Source organism: Podarcis muralis, chromosome 7 (genome assembly GCF_964188315.1).
Source record: "Podarcis muralis chromosome 7, rPodMur119.hap1.1, whole genome shotgun sequence".
In the NCBI taxonomy this organism is placed as follows: domain Eukaryota; kingdom Metazoa; phylum Chordata; class Lepidosauria; order Squamata; family Lacertidae; genus Podarcis; species Podarcis muralis.
In genome coordinates this window covers 43,593,547-43,621,404 of record NC_135661.1, presented here as the reverse complement: position 1 = coordinate 43,621,404, position 27,858 = coordinate 43,593,547, and the positions used below count along the sequence as shown (strand labels likewise).

The 27,858-nt window shown below is 48.1% G+C and overlaps 1 protein-coding gene across 3 annotated transcripts; it reads right to left on the bottom strand.

Moving 5' to 3' along the window:
- Positions 1 to 827: 827 nt before the first annotated feature.
- Positions 828 to 27,858, bottom strand: SPIRE2 (spire type actin nucleation factor 2). 3 transcript variants are annotated; one of them, XM_077931631.1, is made up of 15 exons: positions 27,343 to 27,858; positions 17,456 to 17,493; positions 15,332 to 15,694; positions 12,433 to 12,516; positions 11,829 to 12,002; positions 11,157 to 11,243; positions 10,279 to 10,402; positions 8,845 to 9,017; positions 7,820 to 7,994; positions 7,367 to 7,509; positions 6,293 to 6,430; positions 6,101 to 6,168; positions 5,964 to 5,991; positions 5,476 to 5,591; positions 828 to 4,377 (listed from the first exon to the last, which is right to left on the bottom strand). In XM_077931631.1, exons 1-15 carry the CDS (start codon positions 27,689 to 27,691, stop codon positions 4,173 to 4,175), a joined length of 2,265 nt encoding a protein of 754 aa, XP_077787757.1. In that variant the 5' UTR covers positions 27,692 to 27,858; the 3' UTR covers positions 828 to 4,172. The 3 variants fall into 3 exon arrangements, with proteins under 3 accessions (XP_077787757.1, XP_077787755.1, XP_077787756.1); XM_077931629.1 differs by having other exon boundaries at positions 7,781 to 7,994; positions 27,343 to 27,857; XM_077931630.1 differs by having other exon boundaries at positions 7,781 to 7,994; positions 11,838 to 12,002; positions 27,343 to 27,856.

The following is a 27,858-nucleotide window of genomic DNA, read 5'->3' as shown; positions in this document are numbered from 1 at the left end:
CTTTGACTGCTTGCTTTAATATGGTTAGAACTGCCATTGTGAAAAAGATTACTCATCAACTGAAACGCAGGCAAGGTCAAACAAAACTAAACTCTATATACTTTCATTTGGCCTTTTATTAATTTAGTTGGCTTTCCAAAGAAACTGCCCATTCAAGCTTGGGAAATGTAGCAGCATGTATAAATACCACAGTGGTCATGCATATTCCGTCGTTGTTGCTGCTCTTGTTTTTGCCCCCTGAGCTACAGAGTGCAGTAAATTGGGTGATAGGCAATCTCTTACACTTCTAAATGAAGCAACAGTGCCTAACAGTGATTTCTATTTTATCAAAATGCTATTTCAGATTTTTGCTATCACACTCCTTGTAATTGGGAGACACTGTAAAAAGGAAAATGGCAATAAAAATATTTAGGACTAAGAGAATAGAAATTATCTGTTTGGATTATTGCTTTGTTATTCATCCTGGACGTTGCTGCATATACAGTATATGCACACCTGGAAGCCACTTCAGTTTCTAGAGAAAAAGCTGTCACTCAGGTAGGAGATCTCAGCCTCTGACATCATGAAGGTGTGAAAGAGAACAACAGAATCTGGCAGTCTTGGGTCTGGAGCTGGGAAGAGGTGTAGAGACCTGACTTGCTCACTGAGAATCCAAAGTTACGGTATTGGGGAACAGGATTTCTTGGAGTCTTAATGCTCCCACTCAACCCCTTATATATGTGCAAATATATATATCATGGAAAGCACCATCAGTCACCACTAGGGCTGGATGAATCTGAAACCTCCCACTGCCCAGAGGTGTTTATTAGCAAGGCCACACCACCAGATCAGTTTCACTTTACATTTTATTTACAACTCTTTACAATACAGGCTGCGTATAAAACATTGGTTGAGGGGGAGAGTAAGTGCAGGCAGAACATACAAGAAAAAGGAGGGAGCACACACACCCCTTTTGACACAGAGTGCAATGAATTATTGCAAAGAAGGTGAGCAGGGTGATAAGGCATGTTGAACTCCAGAGGCAGCAGCCAGCACGATGCAGCCAAGGCAAGACTCCAAGCAAGCAGATTGGCACAAACAGCAATAGAAGTAGCAGTGGCAGTGAAAAGCACTAGCGGTTCCTATAGCTGGATTACTTTCCTTTCTCAGCACCGAGGAAAAACAGGCTTGAGTACTCACTGCAAACACCTGGCTTCCTCTTTGACCCTCATAACACTCCACCTGATTTGTTTCTACAATGTCCTCTCTCAGTCCCCTGTGTAACTCAGTCCTTTCTTTTTCCACTTGCATCATGTGCAAATTGACAAGCACTTAATCCTCACCCCATAACTGATTGGTTGTACAAGTAGGTATTTGCACATCCAGCTGTGCACCTTCAGGTACACGGTCTGTTCCACTATAAAGCACCGACTGCATGAACTGTATATTTGGCGTTTGCAAGTATTGGCAAGATACAAAATGTGGAGCTCTATGGTGCTATACACAAAACTAGTGGCATTTTAGGAAGCAGTTACGTTCCCTGGGGCAGGAAGAGGAAGGGGGGGGGAGAGAGAGAGAGAGTGCAGCTTTTGAGACTGTGTGCAGGCTTGGCAGGAGATGGTGCTAGTTCTGAGCCACAGAAGTGGTCCAAGGGTGTCTTAAGTGGCCGGTTGAGATCCTGAGCAGCGGAGCCACTGTGGGTAGGCGACATGCAGGAATGGAGCCATGGAGGCTCTTGCCAAACCCAAATGGCCGTGCTGAAGCCCACTTTCTCAACAGGACAAATGGGTAACACCAGCCTGGCACCTTGCAGCCCATGGCTCATGCCACAGAATAAAGCCCAGAGCTACAAGGCTAAATATAACCAAAAAATAAAAAAATTGTGTCCTGTGGCACTTTAAAGACTTCATTCATTATGGCATCAGCTTTTGGGGACTAGAAATCCACTATGTCAGATGCAGTGGTCCACTAGTCCATGAAAGCATATGTTGGGGTGCCTTTCATATGTGGTAGACTACAGTTCTCATCATTTCTGTCCATTAGCCATGCTGGATAGGGCTGATGGGAGTTGTGGTCCACCACTCCCAGAGGACACCATGTTGTCTGCCTTTGGCTTATACCATAATAAATTGCATCCTTAGGGAGCCACAGGGTATTGGCTGTCTTTGTTGCTCAGAAGACTGAATGGTTCACTGGTGGAAGAAGACTGGGCTGCCATTGCTAGCGAGGAACTTAGCTTATCCCAGCCTGGTCTCACACTTGAACATTCAGAGGCAGATCTGTCATCATCCCTGGCAGAAATAAGCAGACCAGAGACGGCAGAAGTGCTGCCATCCAGGTTGAATAAAACTGATCCAGGGAAAAGACAAAAGGGTAGGAGAAGCAAGACCCTTTTCTATCCATCTGTCAAAGATAAATTGATCTACTCCCCATTCCGCTAGTCACACTCAATAGTCTCAGGCCCCATCTGCACTATACATATGAAACAGTATCATACTGCTTTAAACAATTATGGCTTCTCCTAAAGGACCCTGGGAAGTGTAGTTTGTCAAGGGTGCTGAACGGTATAAGATGACCTGTATCCCACCCCCCAGCTACAGTTCCCAGAATTCCCTGCAAAGGATTGATTGTTAAACAATGCTGGGAATTGTGGCTCTGTGAGGGGAATGGGAGTCTCTTCAGAACTCTTAAGTACACTTAACAAACTACATGCCACAGGATTCCTTGGGGGAAGCCAAGACTATTTAAAGTAGTATCATAGTGCTTTAAATGTATAGTGCTGATGTGCTAATTTGGCATATTAGGGCTGTGGATTTTGTATTTACAGCCTCTGTTTTTAGGGTGCTTCCAGGGTTTGGAAATTAGCTATCAAGGGAAGATGAGCTCAGGATGCCATGGCACAGCCAATTTACATGTGCTGGCCACCACAGCAGCAGGCTTGACAGGGAAGGTGGTTGAAAGACTCTGGGGCAGCCCTGCATATCCCAATCTCCTCTCTCCAAATTCTCTTAAGGGCAGAAGCGAGACCCTAGCCCAGGCCTGGCATAGGCTGGATCGGGCTTTCATTCTGTCCTCACAGGGAGAGCTCCTTTGTGCACCTCTGTTTTCTATTTTCAAGGCAATCCTGAATGGAGTGGGGGAATGAGACATGTGGAAATAGACTGCTCATCTTATCAGCCTTTGGAGAGCCAGAGTCCTGTTCTGCATGAGGAGACATTGCCATCAGGATCCTGCCACACACAGCTGATAGTCTTGTTGGTGCCTGGCTCTTCCCTAGCAGCCATGCAACCCCCCAACTGTAGTTCTGACAGCCACACAAAACCCACTGTGTGGGAATTGTTCAGCCTTTGTCTAAATGATTACAAAAATTACCCCTTGCCTCCTAAACCCAAGGAGCCAAAAAAAACCAGGGATTAGAAAACAGAAAATGATAGTCTGAACACATTTTAAAAAGCACCTCCTGCTGCTTGGTGCTGGGAGGGAGCAGATAATCAAGACATCACCAAGAAAGGGGGGGGGGGAGAGAAACAGCTTGGAGGAAGATACTGGAAAGCAGCAGACAGGTCATGGCACAATGGGCCTGCTTCCCATAAGACTAGAAGCTGCACAAGTAAGACATCTCAGAGAGAGCTTCTCTTACTAGTATGACTGAAAGGGCAGAGCCCTCAAGGGAACAAGGTCAACCTCTGGGGTGGCTGCATCTGGGATTTCTAGGTTGCATTTGCAGCAACTGAGATGGCCAGGCTTCCAAACTCTCTGGAATTATCCTGCCCCAAATCCATCTTTCTTACAATCCAAAAAAGGTGGGTGGTTAGGAAGACTTCAGCAGAGTCCTCGTTTGCCAAGCAGGGGCATTCCCAGCCCAAACGTAGCCCATGGACCACAGCAGCTGATCGACAGATATAAATATAGTGTCTCTATAAGGTTATGTATATATGTACACACGCACGCAGGCCAGGCAGGGGATGTTCACGGGAGGCTGGGATGGAGGGAAAGGAGGAGATGGGCTGGACAGAGAAGCAAGGAAGCCAGGAGGCAACAAGTCCAGACAAAGCCAGCTGAAGCTTCCTTGGCCAGAGAGCACCTGCATCCTCCTTGCTGGGGGCTGGGAAATACAGAGGATCAAAGAATGAAGGTTGGGTGCAGAGGGCAGGGGGGGGTTGTGGAGGAGACCAGCAGCAGAGGCGTGTCATTTAACTGGAAGGGATGTAAAGGGACTGGGTCTTGCGGCTCCTGCACGGGGTGGTGTTCAGGATGTCCATGCTCTTGCGGCTGGAGCTGACGACATCCGTGACGAACCCGGAACAGTCGCTGCAAACATCCTTGAGCACAGAGCCATGCGCATAGATGTACGGGAATTCCTCCTCCACGCTGCGCCAGCGCGTGCCCTGCAAGGAGCTGGAAAGGCAAGTGGGGTGGGGGCAGAGGGGGATCCGTCACAAACGCCCCAAGAAAGACAACTAAGCCTGGTTACTGACATCCCCCTGGCTCAGCTAGGATGACAACGATGACGTAGCAGCTAGAACACTGGGCTGGCAGCAGGATAAGGGTTCAAATCCCCACTCAGGCATGAAGTGCACTGCCTAGTCTACCTCTCAGCCTAGTCTACTTCACAGGGTTGTTTGTGAGGATAAAATGGGAGGGGGAGACACATGTAGTGCCCCAATTTGAGCTCCCTGGAGGAAAGGTGAGTGATGATGATAATATTGATGACTATTATTATTAGGTGGATTTGTGCTAAGGCAATAGTTCCATTGGCGTAAGCATTTCCAATTTCATGGTGGAATGAACTCTGCTCTCCTCCCATCATGCACTATTCTGGTGGTACTTTCAACTCCCCATAGCTAATTTGTGGGGGAGGAGAATGGAAGGAATGCCCAGTTGCCCTAGTGGGACTCTCTGTGCTGGCTCCCACTAGTGCAACTATTTGGTTCATTAATAGTAGTAGTAGTAACTCATTTCTAAAGCCACCTGAATCCCATCTTGCAAACAACCCCAGCCTCCTCAGCTTTCAAATGTCTGCATGATTTCAAGAAGACAGAGAGATGGCACCAGCTCCAGTCTACACAGAGCTCTGCTGTTCAGCTGTATGAACTCTCAGCCCCCTGTAGCTCAAGTAAGACCTCTGCAAACAAGCTTACCCCCATAAATAGTAGAACTTATTTAAAAGAAAACTAATCCAGTATTTTGTGGTGTATTCATAGAACTGTGAGCACACAAGTGCCCTGGGAAAAACTTTGCCACCTCATATTCTTCTTGGACCTGGCTAAGACCACATAAAATTTGCAATGGCAAATTTCTCTCCCTAAGCATTTGCAACGATGTAAGGCCTGTTGTCTCCAATCCTGGATGACATTGGAACAGGGGTAGGAAAAACGTTGCACTGTTCTATTTAAGGCCCTTAACTCTACCAGGAATCATACAGAGCACACTGCCATCATGAACGAATGGGGGTGGGAGAGACAGATGCAGAGAGTGCGCGGGGGTCCTACTTACTGGAAAGCCTCCCTCCTCCGGAATGGAGGTGCCCTTGTACCCAATGAGCCTGGAAGGGTCTCAAAGCCCAGGGCATAGACCGGGATATGGGCAAGCTTCTTTGAAGGCATCTTGATCTAGGAGGACATAAGAAAGAAAGGTTCTCAGCAAAGGTGAAGAGCAGGAGCACTGGACATCACTGTCATGACAGGGAGTCATCACCACAGCAAGGGCCTGCACTGTATCCCACTGTATTGGGAAGGAGATGTTTATTGTAGGTCAGGGATAGGGGACCTGTTTTCAATCTACAGCTCCCATCATTCTTAGCCATGGACAATACTGGCTGGGGCTGATGGGAGTTGGAGTCCAATGACACCTGGATGGCCCTTATCTGGTGTAGATCTTCAGAAGATGGGAGAAAACCATCTTCTGAGCCACAAGTGGGCTCACCTTTTGCTCTTGCACCAAGGGGCATATTCATGTCATGGGCAGAGCCAAGAGTCTCTTACCTTTAGACTACAGGAGCTGCAGACAGACCTAAAACCAAAAAGGGGAAACCAACATCAGATCAAAGGAAGGAGCCCCTTCAGCAGCCATCAACCAACAACACTCCCGGGCCTAGACCACACAAACAGAGCTTGCTCACCTCTTGCAGAACAGGCAAGTTGGGGGCCAGGAAAACAGAGCAAACTTGGTTTTGCAGCAGCAGCAGATCTGAGTGGTGAGAGGGGAGGGGAAAAGGAGACACTTGAGCTTCCAAGTGGAGTATTGCTCAACGCAAGAGGCCCCTGCTCAGCAACACACACAGTCACCCCATCCCGCATCCTCCAACTCTCACCTTCCCTTTCTTCAGGCTGCTGTACAGCTCCTTGCTCTGCAAGAACTTCTCCATCTCTGCTTTGACCAACACCCGCCGCACATTGATCATCTCCTCCACAGTGAGTGCCAGGCTCTCCACAGGGTGGCTGAACTCTTGCTGGAGAGAGGAGAGAAGAGAAGGACATAGGAGCCACCTTTGACCACCAAGCTGTTGGTCCAACTAGCCCAGTATTGTTCACTCTGACCAGCAGCAACTCTCCCAAGTCTTTCTTCCCCTGCTAGCTCCTTTTTAATAGGAGAGCAAAACTCGAATCTGCACCTATCACTTCAGTGGAAGAGCCCAGTATGTTACGCTGTTCTTTAAATTGTTTTCAGCAGACTGAAAAAATGGGAACCTGAGAAAACTGAAACAGACAGATCTTTCCATGCCCCATAGTGTGTATTGAGACCACCCACTGGGGTGTTGATAAGGCTGTGGAGGAAAGGGGCTCAGACCCCAAACCTTTTTCCTGAGTGCCACAAGCACATTTTGGTGGTGTAATATTAATTGGAGGAATACATTAATTTAAGATGACTTTATCTCTCCATGTTTTGGGGCTAATGAATGAACTAAATGAAGGGGACTATCTGGAGCAGTGTCCGTAAGGAAATTAATTAAAGGCAGATGGCTTTAAGAGGAACCAATTTGGGACTGTCTGGGGTGGGAGGAAAAGGAAGAACTTATTTGGAGTGATCTGGAGCAGAGATATTGTCTGGTTTGCCTTTTGTGACATATTTAACTTGTAAATCTGTATCTATACATATAAATTAGCATAAGTGTACTTTAGGCAAATCTGAGTCTCTGGGCCCATGCTCCAAACCTTACAGGTACCTAGCAGTTCTCCCTCCCTTCCACCCATGCCATTCATTCTATATGCAAGTTTTCTTCCAGGTTGTGACAACATCTCAGCTTACTGCATGTTTGGGGCATGCCAGACTAAGACCGGGACAGTTAACGGATGCTCCTTCCCTGCCTATCCTCACAGGCTGGGAGTTCACCCAATGCACAGGAACACCAGACTCCATGAAAGTTTGATTCATACCAGAAACTTACCAGCCACAAATATTTCAAGTTGACATCTGGGGCAGTACTGGAACCAGCCTCTGACTTCTCGTCCACAGAGCTGAGGACGCCATGCTTGGGGGGGAAAGGACTGGCACCACAGGGAGCCTGCTGGTAGCTGGCTGGAACTGAACCTGGAGGACGACAACAGAATGCCAGCAAGACCAGAGTCAGTGCCATCTTGGTATATGTGCACGTTGAGAGACAGACAGAGACAGACTTGCCCATTTCCTCCACACTGGTCAATGCAGGACTCATGCTATTTTAGTGCAGAGCTGCTGGGTCCCTTAGGTTGCAAACACACCATGCATTTAACCAACTTAGAACCAGAGTGTCAGTGTGTGGAGAGTTAGGAAGAAAGGCTTGGGTGGAGTTGGAAAGCAGGGGGGTGGGGAGTGCACTTGCCCGTATTTTCCATGCTGGTCCATGCAGGGCTCTCGGTACCTGAGCGGGGTCTCGGTTCAGACCCGCTGGGTCCCAAATACTCTGAGTCAGGCTGGCCCCCACCACTTTCGCTCTGAAACTGGGCCAAGTCTTGCTCCGAGAAAGAGCGGTCACGCTTCAGGGGCATCAGTGGACCTGGTTCCTGTACAGCCTCAGAGCTTGGAGAGTCTTCCTCCTGTAGAGAAAAGGGAGCAGGAATAGGTGTATTCATCGATGCAAGAGGTCACACTTGAGGGAATGGCTTTTGAGCCCAAGAACATCAGGAAAACTCTGCAGCAGCTGGGTCAGGCTGGGGTGCAGGCATGGCATCTACTCCAGTATCTGCTCTTACAGTACCCAATCAAATGAGAAGCCCACAAGCAGGACATGAGAACAACAACACTCTCAATTTTGTAATTCCAGAGACTGGCAGAGATGGGTGAATCTGCCCATTTCAGTTTTCTAATTTTTCCACATTTATGCAGCAGTTTGTGGTTTTAAAATTATATATATTGTTAATCCTCTTGAAAAATCAGCATTTTGGTGTGACTTTCCTTTCGTATGCATTTTGACTAATATGTACACTTTTGCAAGCAATTTTCTCTAACATAATGCATTTTTGTATGTTATGTATTGTAATGCTCACTTCCCCTTCATATATGCATGACTGTTTGGCTGGAGAACTGCATTGCAAAATTTGTAGCAGTACAAATTTAAAAGGTTAATTATTTCGGTTCAGGAAGTGTGCATTAGGTAACTTCTCGTTAAAATGCCAACAAAATCTAATTTATCCTCCATCCCTAGTGCCAACTGGTAACATCAGGCAATGCAGTTGAAGGCTGATTCCACAGGCACCACCACAAAGTGCATCCCCACCATTTCCAGACACCTCTGGGCGCCATGTGCAGTACAAGGCAACATGGTGGCTGGGACCAAGGAGCAATAGGGTAGCAAAGTGTCTCCATTGAAGCACAGCACCAGTTCCTACAGGCTAAATAACTCTTCTTCCTGAAGGTGTCAAGAGAGGCAAAAAGCTTGGTTCTCACCTCCGAGGTCAACATCTCCTCCATCTCTGCCAGTGTGGGAGCCTTCAGCAAGACCCTCGGCCTCTGGCGCTGGGGCAGGGCATTGGCGTCAGAGACATCTGAGAGGTTGATGCAGGAAGTTGAGGTCACATTGCTGGAGCAGGCATTCAGGATGCAGGGGAGGGAGCCAAACCCTGGAAGAGGAGAAGAACAAGGATGGCAGCACCATGAGGGCCCAGTAGGAGCACAACAACTTCTAGAGTTGGGGCCACCTAAATCCTATTCAGAGAAGACCCACTGAAATTAATGTGCCTAATTTATTTATATCCCACCTCTCCACCCAAAGAAGCCCAGGGTGGAAAACAGCAAGTGATGAAACATCTTTAAAATGTCCATTACTTTCAATGGGTCTACTCTGAGTAGGACAAACATTGGATACAACCCCTTTCTATCTATAAATTGCTGGACATATTGAATATTTTGACATTGCTTCTCCTTTTTATTAAAAAAAATACATTTGGGTTGTATTTAACCAAATCCTATTTAACCAAATACTAGAAAACCTATTGAAATTACTTAGTCATGTTCATTACTCTGAGCAAGACTAGCATTGAGTACAATCCTTAGAATACACTGGGCACATGACTGACATTTCTTCTCTCATTGGAGAGTGTTTTGTGTAACTAACTCTACTTCCCTAACCTGGTGCCCTCCGTATGTTTTGGCTGATCCAAGACACTCAGACAGCTTCAAAGCCATCTTCCACCAGTCACAGTAACAGCTGGTTCCACAAAACGGAATCTCTTCAGTTTTTCCAGGTTTTTTGATCACCTTGACATCTCTGAGATTTGCACTTTGAGTGTTTTGAGTTTCCCACTGAACCCAATAACTTAGGTCCCAACTTTTGCCCCTCCCATTTCCCATGTAATTTCTGGACCCAGCATCGAAATGTGAATGATAGTGGCATACAAATACCTTATACAAATATGGCCCGAATGGCCCCATGTACTTACTGATGAACATGTTGCACACTAGCATTTGTTAGGATATTTCCGTTCCACCTTAAGAAGGGAGCAGGTTGTTGTGTCACAGCCTGCGTATTTCCTGTTCACAGGATGTTTCTGTTTTTGTATATAGCTTTTGTTTCCTCTCTCTGCGTCTGGACATCAAAGCAGGCAGTCATGTTTTTTCCTTTGTTCTGACCAACGCTGAATAAAGTTGTAAATAATGCTCTCCTGAGTGCATCTTTTGCTGTGCGAACTCTGCTGAAAGAGCGTGCACCAGCCTTGGAATGTTATTTCTGAGGCTCGTGTCACTAATTGAATGATACTGTATTTACGGGAGATTGATGGATCGTCCGGAGGCGACGTGGAATCATGATGGCCTTTGTCTCCCTGGCAGTATCCCAACAGCATTAAGGATTCCCCTTTGCCTTTGTCATCATCACAGGCTTACCTTTCTGATTCTGGTGCCGGGATGCCACAGGTCGGAGCTTCCTTTCCTGCTTGATCTCCTCCAGGATTTTCTCATGGAGCGTCCTCTGTTTCTGAGGAATGGGGCGCAGCCTCCGTTCCGAAGCCTGCAGCCAGGTCAGGAGGACAGTTTTTCATTTTCAGAAGGGCTATATAGTTAATTGCCACCTTCCTCATTAAGGATCCCTAAGGCACGTTGATCCCACAAAACTAAGGTGACAGGGTGACCAAGATACAGCAACTGCACAAGAAGTTCCACATGTCCAAGTATAACCCCCATCGGTCAAGTTGCAGGGCACATGCTCTCAGCTTACAGAAGAGCCCCAGGATCAAGCCCTGGCACAGCCAGTTGAGACAGAGGTGGCAAACTGTTGGCCAGTGGGCAAGGTCTGCCCATCCCCACAGGCATTCATTTGCCTACCCAACCTTGTGATTTTGCCACTGGCAGTCACACAGCAGTGGCAAGAAAAAAGTAAATAGAGTTTCACAGGAGGATCCTCTTTCCCTGCACAGCACAGTCCCCCTAAGAAGAAAACAGTGGAGGGACCCAGAGTGTGGCTTAAGATGCCCATTCCTCTCTTGCAGATGCTGTGTAGATACACCTTAGGTGGCCTTATCGGCATGAGGTTCTCAAAGGGTTTCCTAATAGTTGAGCCACCCACCAATTAGATGGAGATTGCAAAACAGCGGGTAAATAACCAGGAGAGTCCCCTGCCAATCTGCTTGGCTAGGGAATCAGTAGCCTCTTAAGTTCATAATGTTTGGTTCTCCGGATCCAAAAGCAAACCCCTGCCAGGCTACAGGGCCAACCCAAAATTGGGGGCAGGGGGCTTCTTCCTAAGAATAACCTTTTCCACCTACCTGTCTCAGGGGTGGCCGAGATCTTATGAAGTCAAGGATAAGCTCATGCGCATCCTTCTTCACCTTGGGAGGAATGTCGCCGTCCACCTGGTAGATGCCCCAAAGAGGAAGAATTAGCAGCTGGACGCTATCCAAGTGTCCCTCTTTCCCAGCATCTGTCCAGTCCCCCATTTTGCCTTTGGTGAATGCCTTAAGAAGCTTTGAAAGTGTGAGCTGCTACATGTGTGAACCAACCAGTTTCAGCTCCCTCCCGAGAGGGTCTCTGGAAATATTTCCAAGCGTGATGGGGACTCGGTCTATGGCCCAGGCATGGGCAGACTTGAGGCTTGTGGGAATTCTCCCTGTTAGTGGGTCCATCAGGGGGAACCAAAACAGGTGGCTCAGGGGGCAGAGCCAGTTACCTGCTGAATCCCAGGAGCCACACACTGGGAAGGTGCTTCCAAACAACCTGTTTATTGAGCATTCATTCTGATTTGTTTGTGGGGAGGTTAGATGGCACTGATGTCAAAGCAAGTGTTATCCCACTCTTTTCAGGGCATTTCCCTGTCACTCTACACAGTCCAGCAGGACCAGGCTTTGGGAGGTGTAGGCAGGGGTAGAGACAAAAAGGAAAAGGAAAAGGGGCCCTATTGCTGCAGTGATCAAAATAGCCAGGGACACCTACCCACCCACCTCACTCACCATGACCTTGCGGAGCTTATAGTTGCGGGCCCGGATGTCCTGCATCAGCATCTCAAAGGGCGTCAGCTGGTACTCAGTGGGCAAGGGGTTGAACTGCTTCTCCTGGACCTTCTTGAGCTTGACTCCATTGCGGAGCTCCCTCATTAGCTGGACCCACAGCCGAGCCTACAGCAGGCAGAGAAATATCAGTCACTGATGAGAAATGGCTTGGCATAAACCTCGTGCCCCTTCCTCCCCCAGAAAGAGCCTCTGCAATGCATTTTTGGGTCCACCTTGGGGAACTCTCCCTAAGGCCATTGTGCCACATAGCCCCCCAGCGCGCGCACACACACACACGGCCCATACATTCCCTCCTTGCATCTCCCCCAATTTGGAGCAGGTGAAGCTGGAGTAGCAATTGATGCCACACCTAGCAGGACCAGCATGCAGGGCGCCTCTCCTGGCAGCCCCAGGATTAGTCCAAGGAAAAGAAACTGAAGTTGACTGGCCAGCTTTGAAGCTCTTGCCATGGTTAGCCCACTGGGGCTAGCCCAGGGCCACCAGCCATTTATCCAGGTGACAGTCCCCCATCCCACCCACCCCCATCACTCTGTACCCAGTCTGTGTTCTTCAGGTTGTCTAGATCTGCAGCTGATCGGTCCGTCAGCTTCTCATCCTCATCCTTCAGCTTCGTCAGCATCTGCACACCACAAGAAACATAAACTGGCTAGCTTTTCCTTCTGCACAGGCCACTCAGCCATCTCCCCAGAGACAGTCACCAATGAGAGTGGCAGTGGAATACAGGCCCTTTGACCAACAGCCCAGAGGGACTTGTTAGTTTTTCTAGATTCTGTCAGGATGTGAAGTCTACTGAGATCCACCACCCAAAAAGACACTAATTGCCACAGGGCCATATTTTTGGCGCCCTACAGCCAGCAAGCTGCTTTATTGGGATGCGATCGTACAAACAGTTATTTCCACTTAACAAATCTGCAATGTATTTTTGTCAGCTCCTGCTAGAGAAACCCACATCATATTTCTACTGCCGACAGATGGAACAGGCAGAGGCCGTGGTAAACAAGGCATTTATCTTATTAACCACTAAGTCCTCTAACATATTAATAATAACTCCCACTGGGCTGATGGGAGTTAGGCATCTAACAGCAGCTGACAGACACACATGTTCTCCATCCCTGACTTAAGGACAGTGGCTGTGAAGAGCTGTGTTACATTTCATCCCCAGGAAGGGCAGGTATGGCCAGACTTCACCCCTCCAGAGAGGCCAAAATGTGCCAGGAGGAATTCTGGGTCTCCATGAAATCGTTTCCTAGAGTAGCTCATGATCCCTTCTGAACTGCTTGGCTGCAGAGTTATTAATTAGCAACAAGTTAATTAGCGTTAATAGGTTTCCGCCCATGAGACAAGCCCACAAGGATGTCACTTATTATTTTGTGCTGGAAGAGCCAGGTGAAAGCATTGCCTGCCTGCCCTCCTTTATTCCTCCCAGGAGACAGGTGATGTCTCTTTGCAGGTGTGTCATTTAGAAGCTTTGGAATGAGAGGAATGCAAATTGCTGCTCCGCCCATTCCCAGAAGAAAAGCTTCCCTGAGATTCTATGAGGGCAGGTTGCTGCCGATCAGAGATACTGGCCTAAAGGAGGTGCTGTTGCTGCTGGTTTTTTTACAGCCCAGGGAGTCTATACAAGGAAACAGCTGAAGGAAGTAGGGAAGGTGCCTAATACTCATGGAAGGATCTGTGTTTACACAACTGGGATGGGCTGCACGTGAGAGACCAGGAACTGGGTAGAGAAGGAAGGACAAGTGGTGCATCAGGATGTGGCCCACTGCCTACTCTCTCCATCTCCCCTCCCTCCCCTGGAATTCTTGCAAAGTCTGCGCAAGGTGGGAAATGTCACTGTTCATTAATCAGCAAGCTTAGTGACTAAGGCTGTGTACACAGCATACATTTAAAGCACAGTTCCCCTACCCAACCAAAGAATCCTGGGAGTTGTAGTTTGTTAAGGGTGCTGGGAATTATAGTTCTCTGAGGGATAAACTACTGTTTCCAGGATTATTTGGGCAGAGGGTTGTTGAAAGGGGGGATGTGCTTTAAATGTATGGTGTGATCACAGCCTGAGATTGTTAACTATCAAATTCCAAGGACTTATGCAGGATACTATTGCTTTAAAAAGCTAAAAAAGCCCAACAAAACAAAAGCCAGGGAACCTCAGACATTTTAAGAAAACTGCCCCTTTGCCAGCAACTAGGAATTGCAACATGCATCACCAGTGCAAAAGGGTGTAGGGAAGTCAGTCTCCACTGAGTCCGTCTTCCCCAGCCCAGGTGCCGTTAACTACTCAGCCACCTCCTTTGTGCTCCAGCCCAGATACAGCTTCCCTTCTCTGACACCCACAGGATCATCATCCCTATCTACCCTGTTCTGCAACTGCCACCAGAATGCCCCCTATTCTCAGCTTACACATTGCAACTTAGGCAGCCTGCACAGAGACCAAGCTGGGACACACAGGTGCCATCATCAGGCTGACAGGCAGAAGGAGCAGCCTCATAAGCTCAATGAGGCAGAAAACAGCCTCTTTAACAACAGCCGCAGCTCTACAGACAATTGATGCCTTTCCTTCCCAGAGAAACAAGGTCACTGCTCTGCAGATACAGGTGGGTGCAGGGTCTGGAGCATCCTTATCCTTCCTCTAGCTGCTGTGTAGGAAGCTTATCCATGTTGCAGCTTCAGGCAAAAAGCAGTGACGCCGTCATCCATGGAGTGCATCTTCCAACAAAGCTGCAATGCTGTCATGTATGGAGCATGTCCTGAACTCCAATCAAGCTAAAGGCTTGTAGTTTGCCGTTTGCCCCAAATCTTCCTTTCCTCCCTTGACTCTCCCTTTCTCTGTTTTCCCTACTGCATTTTTAAAACTGTTAGTTCCTTGCAGGCAGAGACATGTCACTGTGTAACTCTCCAAGCTGCCATGTGAATAGTAGGGATGCAAGAGGGCTACGTCCCACCCTACATTCATCACAAGCAGCACTGCTTCCTTTCTGCTGCAGTTTGTTTTCTACAGAAAACTGCATCATGGGTTTCACTGTCGGTGGTAGCAGGATCATGTAAATTATGCAATTGATTACATAAAATATATAAGCTCTATAGTAGTCTCATTATTCCAGCCTATTCATCTCAGTGCAAAGGAAATGCAATGTAAATTGGGATGGGGGAGAGTAATAGACTATGCATCATTTGTGGACTGGAAGTGCTAGTAGTGAATATAGACTCTATGCCATAGTTTGATTTCCATTCCAGGCATGGGACGAACAAGAGAACACCAGCCACTTCCACTCCTGTTTCCGTTTCCAACAGAAATCTCTGACACCCCTAGCAAGCAGACAACATGTCACAAGTGCACACATGCTCCTTCTTGGGGCCAAGCAGCGCTGATGCTGCCATGCATGCCCTCCCATCAATGCCCATGAGGCAAGAGCAACACAGCCCACTGCAATGCTCACCTCCTTGGCATCGCGAATCTTGGCCAGAAAAGCCTTCAGTTCAACTGTTTCCAGGAAGAGGGCTCTGCAGACAGCCTGGTAGTGGGCCTCAGCTTCCTGGGGCTGTGTGAGGCGCATAGCACATAGCCGCATGGCTTGGCTGAAGGTGCACACGGCCCTCAGGGTGCCCTCTGCCACAGCCTCCTCTTCCTCCTCCTGCCCGCCATAGCCTTCGTCTGCCGTGGCACAGCCACTGTCCTCTGAATCGCTGTTTGCCATCAAGTCAATAAGCCGCTCCAGTTCAGGGCTGAGCTCTCGTTCCTCATTCTCATCCAGACCCCAGTCCAGCGCTCGGTAGATCGCAAAGCCGAGAGACTGCACCATCTGCAAGCAAATGGACACAGGTGGTAAGGCAAAAAGGTTGTTTAGGTGAGACTGTATCATTAGGATACAAGGTTAAGTGATGGCCACTAACTTGAATGGCTTTCATAGCGGATTAGACAAATCAACAGAAGATGTGGCTACATGTAGCCAGTGGCGTTGCAAGGGGGGCGGGGGGCAGTGTGCCCTGGGTGCCATGTCTGGGGGGGTGGGGGTGGGATGCCCTTTTCAGAGGCAGTATCTGGCTGGAACTCTGAACAGGAGCACTCCTTTTGAGAGGGAGGATATACCGCAACACTTAGTTGCAGGTATTGTGTTGTATACTGTTCTTGTTGTTACTGTTGGTATTACAGTGGTACCTCTGGTTAAGAACTTAATTCGTTCCGGAGGTCTGTTCTTAACCTGAAACTGTACTTAACCTGAAGCACCATTTTAGCTAATGGGGCCTCCCACTGCCGCTGTACTGCCGGAGCACAATTTCTGTTCTCATCCTGAAGCAAAGTTCTTAACCCGAGGTACTATTTCTGTGTTAGGGGAGTCTGTAACCTGAAGCATCTGTAACCCGAAGCATATGTAACCCGAGGTACCACTGTATTGGAGATTTACTGAAATGTTTTTTTAAAACAATTCATTTTATTTCCCAAACAAAGGTGTGCATTCTGCCCCCCCCCCCCCCCCGTTTTCCTTGCTCTCTGCACCACGAACACCAGGGCTCCATTATCTAGAAGTCAAGGGGAACATGAGCCCCCCGCAGGGAACAGGGTTGATGTGGAGAGCCAAGAGTCTCCGAGCAGAAACAGAAGCTGCACTGTTAGCTGGCTTCCTTCCCCTGTGGGAAACTTGAGTGGGGGGTGGGCAGCCATAAAGGGAAGAGGTGAACATTGATAGAAGAAAAACAAAGATACTGTCATGTCAAGTTGAGCTCAGCTGTGGAGACCAAGAGGAGGACGTGGGGAAAGAGGGAGAGGGAGACACACATGTTCAGGGTGTGCAAAGAGATTAAAAGGGCCTAAATTCCACCCTTGTAAGATCTCCAAACCAGATGCAGCAGGTGCATGGCACCTGCCGAAGGATCTCCCTTGCTGGCTGCTTTTGGTTCCTGGCCCATCTGAAGCCAAACTACTCCAGTCTCCCAGCTACAATTTTGGCCATCTCTAATGGGATCAAGGAGGGACTTGATTTGGCCTGGGACAGCTCATTAAATATAGTTATGCTTCAGCATTTGTGAATTATTCATTGCTTGGGCTTAGCTACCAAGGCGACAGGCACCCAGGAGAGATGGGCTGATGGCGGAGCTGCAGCTGCTTTGAGTTTGGGAAGGGCGGGGGAGGAAGGGAGAGGAAAGAGCCTCCCCCAGAGGTCTTCTCAGGAGGAGGACACACAGAAATCACTCGGAATCAGAAGGGTTCTGCTTGCACCACCTTAAAGCGCTTTCATTCACATAAAGTTGGAAAGGCATGATAGGAGCTTTTAAAGAAAATAAATGGCCTGCAGAAGGCATATCTCTCCCTCTCTCATAACACCAGAAGGTGGGGTCTTTCGCCTGATCCAGCTCCAGAGCTCTTATGTTCTTAGCAGACTGAGGTTTTCTGCACTGATCTCTTAAAATCTATGCTGTCTTTCAACTGGCTGAAGGCAGAATGACTTCACCCACATGCTGAGATAAAAGCTTTTTAGCAGGTCACCAGAATGATCCAATAATGCTGGCTTTTGGGGGCAAGTTTCAGTGACCCCTTATTTCCTAGGAGGGAATAGACAACGTACCTGGGCTTCAGCAGAGGGTGTCAAAGTCAATGGGAGCTCTGCAAGAGGAAAATGACACCATTAAGATTGCTGCCTTTTGGAACCATATCCCATATTGTCAAGTTGGGGTCGTTATACCACCTTGTTGTTCACATGCCCCACTTACACACACACTCTTCCCAACCACAAGAGCCAGGCCAGACACAAAGGACCCAGATTCACCTGGGCACCTTTGTAGGAGTCCAACCCAGCCTCCTTCCCTTATCAAAGCAGGAGTCCATATTCCCTGCTACTACAGACCAGATAGCAATTCAAAGGGTGCTGTAGACACTGTCCAAAGAGGCCTACAGGACAGCTTAAGAACCAAGTCCAAGGGTAAGAGATTAATATTTCAATGCATTAAGGGAGGTGGTGCCAAAGCCACAGCTCTCTCAAAGACAATGAATGACTGGCTCAGCTACAGCACTGGGGTGCTCACAGAAAGCCCACTCAGCAGCATGCATGCAACACATTACCTGATGCAGGCCAGACTGAACCACAGTGACATAAAAAACACTCACATCTCTTATGGTCAGAGGGCAACGAGTAGTATTCCCCTTTCCCCACAGCCACAGTTTCTCTGTCCCAAGGCAAGCTGATTTAAGACTGGGAAACCCTATCCAAGCCAACTGCCCAGTAATGCTTGTCTCTCCCCCCAAACTCTTTAAAACAAAAACTAACTTCCAGTAGCTATTTTTATGGGGACTTGAGATCTCATCAGTTTCCCCTCAAGTCTCTTTTCATTGGTCAGACAGGAAAAAAATATTCTTTCTTTTCCTGTTCCTTTAGAATCTTATGTTCATATATAGTTTTTATTCTATTGGTGTTTAAATGTTTTTAATGACTCTCACCCTGCTATGTTTTTAGCTGTTCCTATGTTATTTGTAAGCTACCTTGAGGTATTATAATAATTACAAACCCCTGTTTATTATTGCTTTACCCTCCATGGTGAAGGAGAACTATGGCTTGTCATTGTACCAATGATGATTTTCTGTTTTATACACCAGCACACACTACTCCTTCTCCAAGCCCAAATGTGTCATTTAAGTACTGCCTTCTTCAGTCCTGGTTGGCTGGCAGTGAATCATCATGGAGAGCCACACAGGTAAAGAAGGTGTAAGTCTGCATGGCTGAAAGTCTCTGTCTGCTGCACCTGTAGGATCAGGCTCAAGTGTACACATGAAACATGAACAATCAGGGTTTGCCTGTGAACATTAAAAGAGCAGCAGCAGCAGCAGCCTCCTCCTCTTCTGCAAGGGACAGGCTGTGAACTCCAAATATCAAGAGGTGGGAGGGGAAGAAGCAAAAATGCACGAGTGGTGGGAGTTTGGAAAAGAAACAAAACAGAAAAAAGACACGTGGCAGCTGGTGCACCAACAGTCAAAAAGGCAAATAAAAGGCTCTCTGGGGCAGAAAGTGTTTTTCCAAGTGCATCTTTGGCAAGACAGAAATTAGCCCTGAAAAGGCAGGCCATTAAATTCACCCACTTGGGGACCATAGTCCTCAGAGAACCTGCCATTTATGAATACAGAGCCTTATTTTGGGGGGGGGGAGAGAAGAAGAGCACTAAGTGGAGCAGGTTTTCATTCCCAGGCAGGGATAAAGCAGTTAAGGCAGGCTCCCCCTGCTCCATTTTCCATAATTGTCCGCAGTGCTTCAGAGCCACTTTGCTGTCATGCCCCCTGTGACCCGAGGGAGCTCAGACCCCCCCATTTCCTGCCATTTCCCCAATCAATGAGCCACTTATAGGCTGCCCTGCAGAGAGGTCAACCTGGCCCACACAAGTGCCTCTTGTCTCCAGTGACACTGAAGGGTGAAGCTCTCCTTCTCTCTTAGCATGCGCAGCACAGAGGTCGAGGATGCTTCCTGCAGGGCTGCCCAATGCTGTTTAGACTGGTTTGGGGTTTGTTTGCTTGCAGGTGGTGGAGGAAGGGTAGTCCTGGTGGTGGTAGTGGTGGCAGCGCTTCTTACAACAACAAAAAGTTGTTTTTACTGTATACTGAAAAGGATTGTAAGCCGCTCTGAGGAATATTATGGGCAAAGGTCCGAGGATATAAATCAGAACAATATAGCCTATTGTTATTTCTTCCCATCATCGCTCTGTCCAAGAGGTGCTGGGGAAAGAAGGCTCAAATAAGCCATCTCTATTTAGAGGTACTTCCATAGCCAACAATCAATGCTCTCAAAATTTTGCAAATACTACAACCTTCCCCAAGCTGGTGCCCTCTAAATATTTTGGACAACTCCCATCACGGCTGAGAGGTATTATAGTAGGAAATGGCTATCCTGGCTGGGGCAGGTGGGAGCTGTAGCCTGAACTACCAGGAGACCACCAGGCTGGGGAAGGTTGCCCTACCTCTAGGATGGGGGGGGAGGCAACATGGTGCCCTCCAGATGTGGACTGCACAGGTCCCATCCTTCTTGGGGCTGATGGGAATCGTACTCCAAAATATCTGGAGCTGCACCAGATTGGCTGCCTTGCATTGGAAGAAAGCTGAGCATGGCTTCATACAGCCACATGAATGGAGCAAGTGTCCTGTACTCCATTTATCAGCAGGACAACAGGAGCAAAAGCTGTTAAAGAGGCATAACTTGCTAGGGCAGCCGCATCAGCAAAGCGCAGTCTAACAGACTCAGCAGATTCTCAGCAACTCCGAGACATTTCAGAGAAATTAAGGCATCTCCTAAGCATCTCCGTAGGCAGCACTACACAGCAATTCTGTGGCAGAAGAACTTTAAAAAAAACCCAGACACACAAAGAAAGTAGCAGCAGCTCAGATTTGCATCCTTGTAAAAGGGGCACAATGTCAGCTGGTGAACGGATTTGCCCCTCTCTCAGTTCCTAGTATCTCTCATATATCACAATTCACCCTTGACTCCAGTTCCATTATCAACCAGTCCCTGAAAGAGGAACTGCAGATGCTAAGCAGGAAACATTTCTCTTTGCATTTGGCATTAAAATGTCCCCAACATGGAAATTCAGTCACTACAGTTTCTCTGTTGGTCTCAAAAGGGCAGGAGATAGCATGTAAATAGTATATTTAAATTAGGTTGAAATAGATATAAGCAAGGTTTAGAGCTTTACAGAACTCTCTGATGGACAAAGGAAAAAATATAAGGGGTGGGGAACCAACCCAGTCATTTGTAACAGAGTTTAGTCTTGCTTCTCAAACTATCTGATGTGGCAGACCAGCAATTCCTACCCCCCCCCCCGCCCCAATGTGTCAGAAACCAGCACCATATTGGTCCCTGGGGCATCTCACCCAACTTGAGTTGTGATGACGTTTTCACAGACTGGCAGCTGATGGCTTATGGACTGGCACTATTTTGTGGACCACCACTTTGAGTAGCCTTTTTCTAAGGCCATGCCCCATGCCCCATGCTCTCTCAGAATCTCCACACAGAACATGCAGGGGATGGCAGCAGAAAGTGCCATACATCAAGATTTAAAAACACTTCGCAAAATTATGTGCTGGTCTTGCACAAGACTCTTCATTCCAGTATTTCATTGCTGCTCTCTTTTGGGGTAGGCTGAGGAAGACAGGTGGTTGTGTTGTTAATGGTTACAGAGGCCTACTGGGTATTATTATTATTATTATTATTATTATTATTATTATTATTATTAGATATTGCTTACCCATCACACCTTCACCAAATCAAACTGCAGACTGATATAGCTAAACATTGTTCTTGTGCAAGGGTTCACCATTAAGATTACAGTGGTGCCTCGCAAGACGAAATTAATCCATTCCGTGAGTCTCTTCGTCTTGCGGTTTTTCGTCTTGCGAAGCACGGCTATTAGCGGCTTAGCGGCTATTAACGGCTTAGCGGCTTTAAGAAAAGAGAAACAAACTCGCAAGAACTCGCAAGACGTTTTGTCTTGCGAAGCAAGCCCATAGGGAAATTCGTCTTGCGGAACAACTCAAAAAACGGAAAACCCTTTCGTCTAGCGAGTTTTTCGTCTTGCGAGGCATTCGTCTTGCGGGGCACCACTGTAATGGGAAATGTTGCACCCTCCTCAAAAGCACAAGTCTGCATTTTAACTACAGTACTGTTAAGAGTGATGCCTAAAGGCTGGTTACATTTGGTCTTGCAGACTTCCAGTGGGTTGAGTTTTTCAGAAGTGCACACAGATGCAAAAATACCTGCAGGTGTGCCCAAAAGTGTCAGGACTTATTCATGCTGTGCATAGTTAAAACTAAGGAACTTGGTCCCACAGGAGGCAGTGATGTTGTCCACCAGCTTGAATGGCTCTCAAATAGTATTAGACAAATTCATGGAGGAGAGGGCTATCAGAGGATACTAGCCAGGATGGTTATGCTCTGCCTCCACAGCTGGAGGCAGAAATGCTTCCAAGTAACAGTTGCTAGAAACCACAGGAGGGGAAGATGCTCTTCTGCTCACATCCTGCTTGCAGGTTTTCTGCAGGCATCAGGTTGGCTACTGTGAGAACAGGATGCTGGACTAGATGGGCCCCTGATCTGATCCAGCAGGCTCTTCTTATGTTCAGAACAGAAAAGGTAGAGGAGGGCAGGGGAGACATGGCAGAGAGGAAGATCAAAGCAGCTCAGCACAGATACATCCCATCAAGCTCTAATGTGGATGGGAAATAGTGGGAAGCAATGTGCGACACACAAACGTAGAAATCAGATCTGAACTCCCCATATATGATTTTTAAGAAGTGTCCTTCTGGAAGCACCCCTAGCTATATCAAGCAAGGTTTTCAGGATACCATGGATGCTGGAAAGTAACATGCTAGGAACTGAGCTTCTCTCTACTGCAGCAAAGATTCCTTGCTATATACTGCTACTGTTCATCACCGTGTTCCTTCAGGGACCATTAAACTGATGCAATTCTTGGCCTCCTCCCCACTAAAACATCAGTGGTGCCTGTGGGCAGAGAGAGAGAGCTCTTGGGCTGGAATGATTTAAATGCACCAAAAGAGTCACCTTCGCTTTGCATCGTTGGTTGAAGGTCAAGAAGTCAGTGACCCTTTAGTAGCTGCTGACAATCATAGGCTAGGCTATGTATAGCCCAGAACCGGGCAGACCAGTTTTTAAGGCACTCTGTGTAATGCTTCTAAGTAAATATTATCAGAACAAGCAGATCAGCAATAGCTACTCCTGCAAAGACTCCAACGCAACCAGCTGCAGCCCCTGCAAGGACAAAGCCAAAAGGTTCCATTCTACTTTGTCCCTCCAGGCATCTCTTATTCTTTCAGAGTTTTCATACATGACAAAGAACATCAAAACAGAAAACAATTACCTTCCGCATGCATTCCTTCCAGTATTTCATTCTCTTGGGATTAGCAGGAAAGAGTTGGAATTTTGAAATAGAATTGCCACCTGCCTTTGCAGACACCAGAGAGATGTCAAAACATGGGGGATTGTGAAGTGCTTTCTGGGGGATGAGCACAATGGAAAGGATTTCGGTGCCTGTTGGTGAGGATTGGTAAAGTAGCAGCAGCCAAACTGATTCAGATACTGTATATGAAGCTTAGGACAATAAGGTTGTCAAATTTAGACAACAGGGCAGTGGCTTTGAAGTTGAGAACATCTCAATTCTTTGCATGTAGGCACACCCTCATTTCTTCAGCTACGCAACAGGAGAGTCACACACAAAAGGGACACACACACACACACACACACACAAACGCACACATACACACAGAGGAAGTCATGATATTGCTGCCTCAATTCTTTGTGAATTACTCTTAGGAAGCTGCCTTATGCTGAATCAGACCATGGCATTGGTCCATCGAGCTCAGGATAATCTACATAGACCTGGTTCTCCGGGGTTTCAGGCAGACGACATTCCCAGCCCTACCTGGAGATGGTAAGAAGAGGATGGGACCTGGGGCCTTCTGCATGTAAGGAAGATGTTCTTCCACTGAGCCATGGCCCTTCCCTCTTGACACAAGTTCCGTACAAAGCACATGAGTGTCAGACAGACATGCTCATCCCGCCTCTTGTTTCCATCCACCACAGACCTACCTTAAGTGGGGAATGGAGCTTCGGGGAACAGAGCACAGAATAAAGTTGTGAAGTCAAGAGCTTTTGTGGACAACAGGATTCATGTGATGCATAAAGGGAACCGAGGGGGTGGTAAGTATATATATGTGCAGTGCACACATAAGAACATAATAAGATCCTGCTGGATCAGGGCAATAGCCCACCTAATCCAGTATCCTGTTCTCACAGTGACCAGGCTGATGCCTCTGGGAAGCTTGTAAGCAGGACCTGAGTGCAATAGCAGCCTCACAACTTGTGATTCCCAACAACTGGTATCCAGAGCAATACTGCACCCACCAATAGTGCAAGCAGAACATAGCCATCGTGACTAACAGGCATTGATAGTCTTTACATCTGTGAATTTGTCTAATCCTTTTTCAAAGTCATCCAAGTTGGTGGCCATTGCTGCCCTTGGTGGGAGCAATTTCCATTATTTAACCATGTGCTGTGTGAAGAGGCACTTCCTTTTGTCTGTTTCGAATCTTCCAACATTCAGCTTCATTAGAGACCCTCTGCTTACGGGCTGAGAACACCAAGTTAACAACGTAAGAACTCAGGATGCCCAAAGGAACAAGTCGCTGCCTGATAGCTGGAGCCTAACTTCAGGACACATTCTTCAAAAATATAAATAATTACTGGCATGGCTGAGATAAAGAGCAGTAGCTGTTTGCAGAGATGGAACCTCCTTGGTTTTGAATTTCATATTCAAGCAGCAATTTGCCTCCAACAGGAAACATGGCAGTATGCCAACCTGCCCAGAACCTGTAAGTCCCCAGCTTGTTTGAACTAGGCAAGAAGTGCATTTTTTTTTCCACTGAGAGAGATAAGCAGCTGAAAGAGAACCCAGGGTACATGCATGTCCGTTTCCTCCATTCATTTCACTGGTAAATCCAACATCATCCATCGCTAACCTGGTGCCCTCCAGAATTTTTGGACTGCAACTGTTATCAACCTCAGTCAGCAGACAATGGATGGGGTGATGGGAGTTGTAGTTGTAGTCTAAAACCTCATCTCAACACCTGCCTGCCCAAACTCCAAGACAGGAATTGGGAACCTGTGGTACTCCAGATGTTGGACTACAGCACCCATCAGCTCTGATCATTGGTCATGCTGGCTGCTTAGAGTTTAAGTCCGACAACATTAGAGGACAGCACACTAGATACCCCACTCTAAGACCTTCAGCAGAGGCTGTCCTTTGGCTGCCCCGTCATCTAAGGTGTGTCAACAGGCTGCAGGGGAAAGGGCCTTCTTGCTGGTGGCCTCCTGACTGTGCAATGCTCTCCACAGGCTTCACTGATGTCTTTTCAGTGCTGCCAGTCAAAGCCCCCCCTTTCCTTCTGGGCTTTTTAATTCCCTTTCATGCCACTTTCATGTCACACACATCCTGTCTCTTTTAGTTCTGATAGCTTTCATATCGTGTTGTTTTTGATGTTTTATACGTATTGTAGCTTTCACATTTGATTCCCAAAACCCTTCAGTGGCTTTCTAGGTAAAATGTCTACTGCAGCTCTTCCTGCCTGCCCCAAGCCTTGAGATGCATGCAAGAGCATAAATGAATGTGTGTGTGCATTAGTTATGCGCATCGCTGGTGGGGACGTAACCTCTGCTGCATTTCAGAGAAGCCACAAAGGGAGCAGCTTTGCAGTGATTCAATACACAATTCTCTCCACCTGCCATGTGGCTGGTGACTGTGAGATGCTAAGCACCCAAATATTGATGTCCCTGAGGCCACACAGGGCCTGGCTCACCCCTTGGGGCCAAAACACTTCCCTACCCTGGAGACAGATAACAAGGCAGAATCTATAGCTCTTAAACATCTACACCTGCCTTGCATGGATGTACTAAACGATGAAGGCAAGCAGCGTGACTCAAGCACTGAATGGCTTGTGTTTATGCTAGCACATGAGAACACTCCGCAAATTGCAGCAGATTTGTATTGGCCGTTGGTGTAATTACACACATCATAAACATACCAAGGATGTGAAGTGTGCCCTTGGGAGATACTTTGATCTCTTTGCTCACACATGAAAGATAATCCAGGACTTACTACAATCCAGGATCCCCACCCAGTTTGCAGGTGCACAGGGAAGCTTAGACTTTGGACTTGCGTGACAGCAGGCAAGTGGGGGAGGGGTGGGGCAGGGAAGAGGTTTGCTTGAAAAGAAAAGCATGCAAAGAGGTTGGGTAACACATAATAAAATTATATAATTAATTTGAATAAGGATTTGTTAATATGCTGCTATATTGTCATGTTATCACAATACGTATAGCTTTAATTTCCAAATAAAACAGTGTTAAAACTTTTAGAAAGGAAAATGTGCTTCTACAGCAATGTGTGGGCGGTCCAAGACATTTTGCTGCCTGAGATGGCCAGGATTGCACCTCCCCGCCCCCGCGTACAAAAGTCAACCAGACTGACAGCTTTCTTAGATGTCCACAATTGCACTCAAGGGAGCAAGTTACCGTAGTTTAAGCAGGCTGTAGGGCACACACAGTTCTGCCCACTCCCCACCCACTCCACAGCATTTGCCACCTGTGGTAGTTGCTTCAGCTTCCCTCATGTTAGTGCTGGCCCTGGGACAGCCTTGCAGTGCTTAAGGCAATCGCAACATACCTGGCGGGTCTTCCATTAGGAGGCTTGTTTGGTTTGGTTTTAAAGCATGATGATATTGTATCTACTTTCCTGCAGTTTAAGTGCCTTTCACCTTCAAGTGGAGACCCCACACACAATCTTTTGATTCATAGAAGTGAGAGCATGTAGAAAACAGACCCTTCAGCTTACTTAACCTGAATTAATTCTTCTCTGCTTCTCAATTTCCTTTCCAAAGAATTAAGTTTTGTCTGTTTATAAGCAAGGATCGGCAGGAACACAAAATGCACAGAGACCAACTCCTACAAAACAGGACGTCCTCAAATGCCACCACATCTGACAGATTGATGCCTTGAGGATTCCCTCTGCCTACTTGGGAACAGGCTGCTTTCATGCTCCAAGAAAACAGCTTTAAGTTAGCACATGGGGAGAGGCTGGCCCCATCCACAATTCACCTCCAGTTCTTCCCTTGAGATATTCAGAGCCAACCAAATTGTTAAAACCTTTTGCCCTTCAGAAACAACAAGTCCAGGTTGTTGTTTTTTAATGGAGCGTCTTTACAGGCCCCTTATCTTGCAGAAGCAAGATTTCACTTCCCACCATAACACTTTTTTGTTTACTTCTGGAACACATCTCAGGCTCAGAAAGGGGGGGAAAACCACACACACATACATGCTTAGATGTACTTGGAGGGCTTGACTATTATATTAGTAGATTCTAAAACAGGAATCACAAAAGCAAATCACCAATGAATACTTCCATACTTTTTTTAAAAAAAAGGAAATGAGGGTGAAAGAAAAGGAGGGTATTAGCCCGGCAGTTCAGTTGTTGGCTCTTCCCTTGCCAAGGAATCGTCCCCCCACCTCCCCCTACAGCTCTGGACACACCCGCCCACTAGCCTCTCAGGTAGGGACCAGCAGGTGAGTGGGGGTGGCTACGGTACTGCGGGACACAGAAGCCCTCTTTGCTTCCCCCCCCCCCCCCAGCACTCGCGGTGCGTTTAGCTCTTAGCTAAAAGCTCCCCCCCCCAACTTAATCCCTGCGGGCTGAGAAGACGGGGGAGGGGCCGAGCGCTCAGCCGCAGTCCCTCCAAAGCGCCTCCGTCCCTGAAGCTTTTTCCCGGACAGCCCAGCAAAAACCGACGAGAAGGTTGCTTTGCCCGAGTCCGGGGGGGGGGCGCTCCCCTCGCTCCAGCCCCGCCGCCGCCGCCGCCCTTGTGGGTCGTTCGGCCCGGCTCCGTGGTGCCGCCCTGCTCGTGCCCCACTCACCGGCCACGCCGTACTCGCCGCAGGCGGAGACGGCGCCGTCCCGGTGCAGGCGGATGTCGGCGGTGTCGCGGATGCGCCCGGCGGGCCCCCAGCGGCGCGCCTCCTGCTCGGGCGCGCCTTCCTCGACGGGGCCGGGCTGCAGCAGCCCGCGGCAGCACTGGAAGCACACGGCCCAGGCCTGCTCCTCGTTGATGGGCTGCTCGTAAGACTTCAGCACCTCCTCCAGGGACAGCTCCGCCGGCTCCCCCGACGGCCGCTCCTCGGAGGCCGCCACCGCGGCCGGCGCGCCGCTCCCACCGCCGCCGCCCTCGGTTCCCGCCGCCGCTGCTCCTGCCGCCGCTCGGGCCATGGCCGCTGCTCCATCATCGGCTCCTCCGGCGAGGCGGGCTGGTTGCCATAACAGCGGCGCTGCTGGGCAGCCTGAGGAAGAGGAGGAGGACAAGGAAGGGGAGGGCTGAGCTGGGCTGGCCGCCGCCACGGCTGCTTTGTCATCCCTCCAGCCCAGCCCGCCGAGGA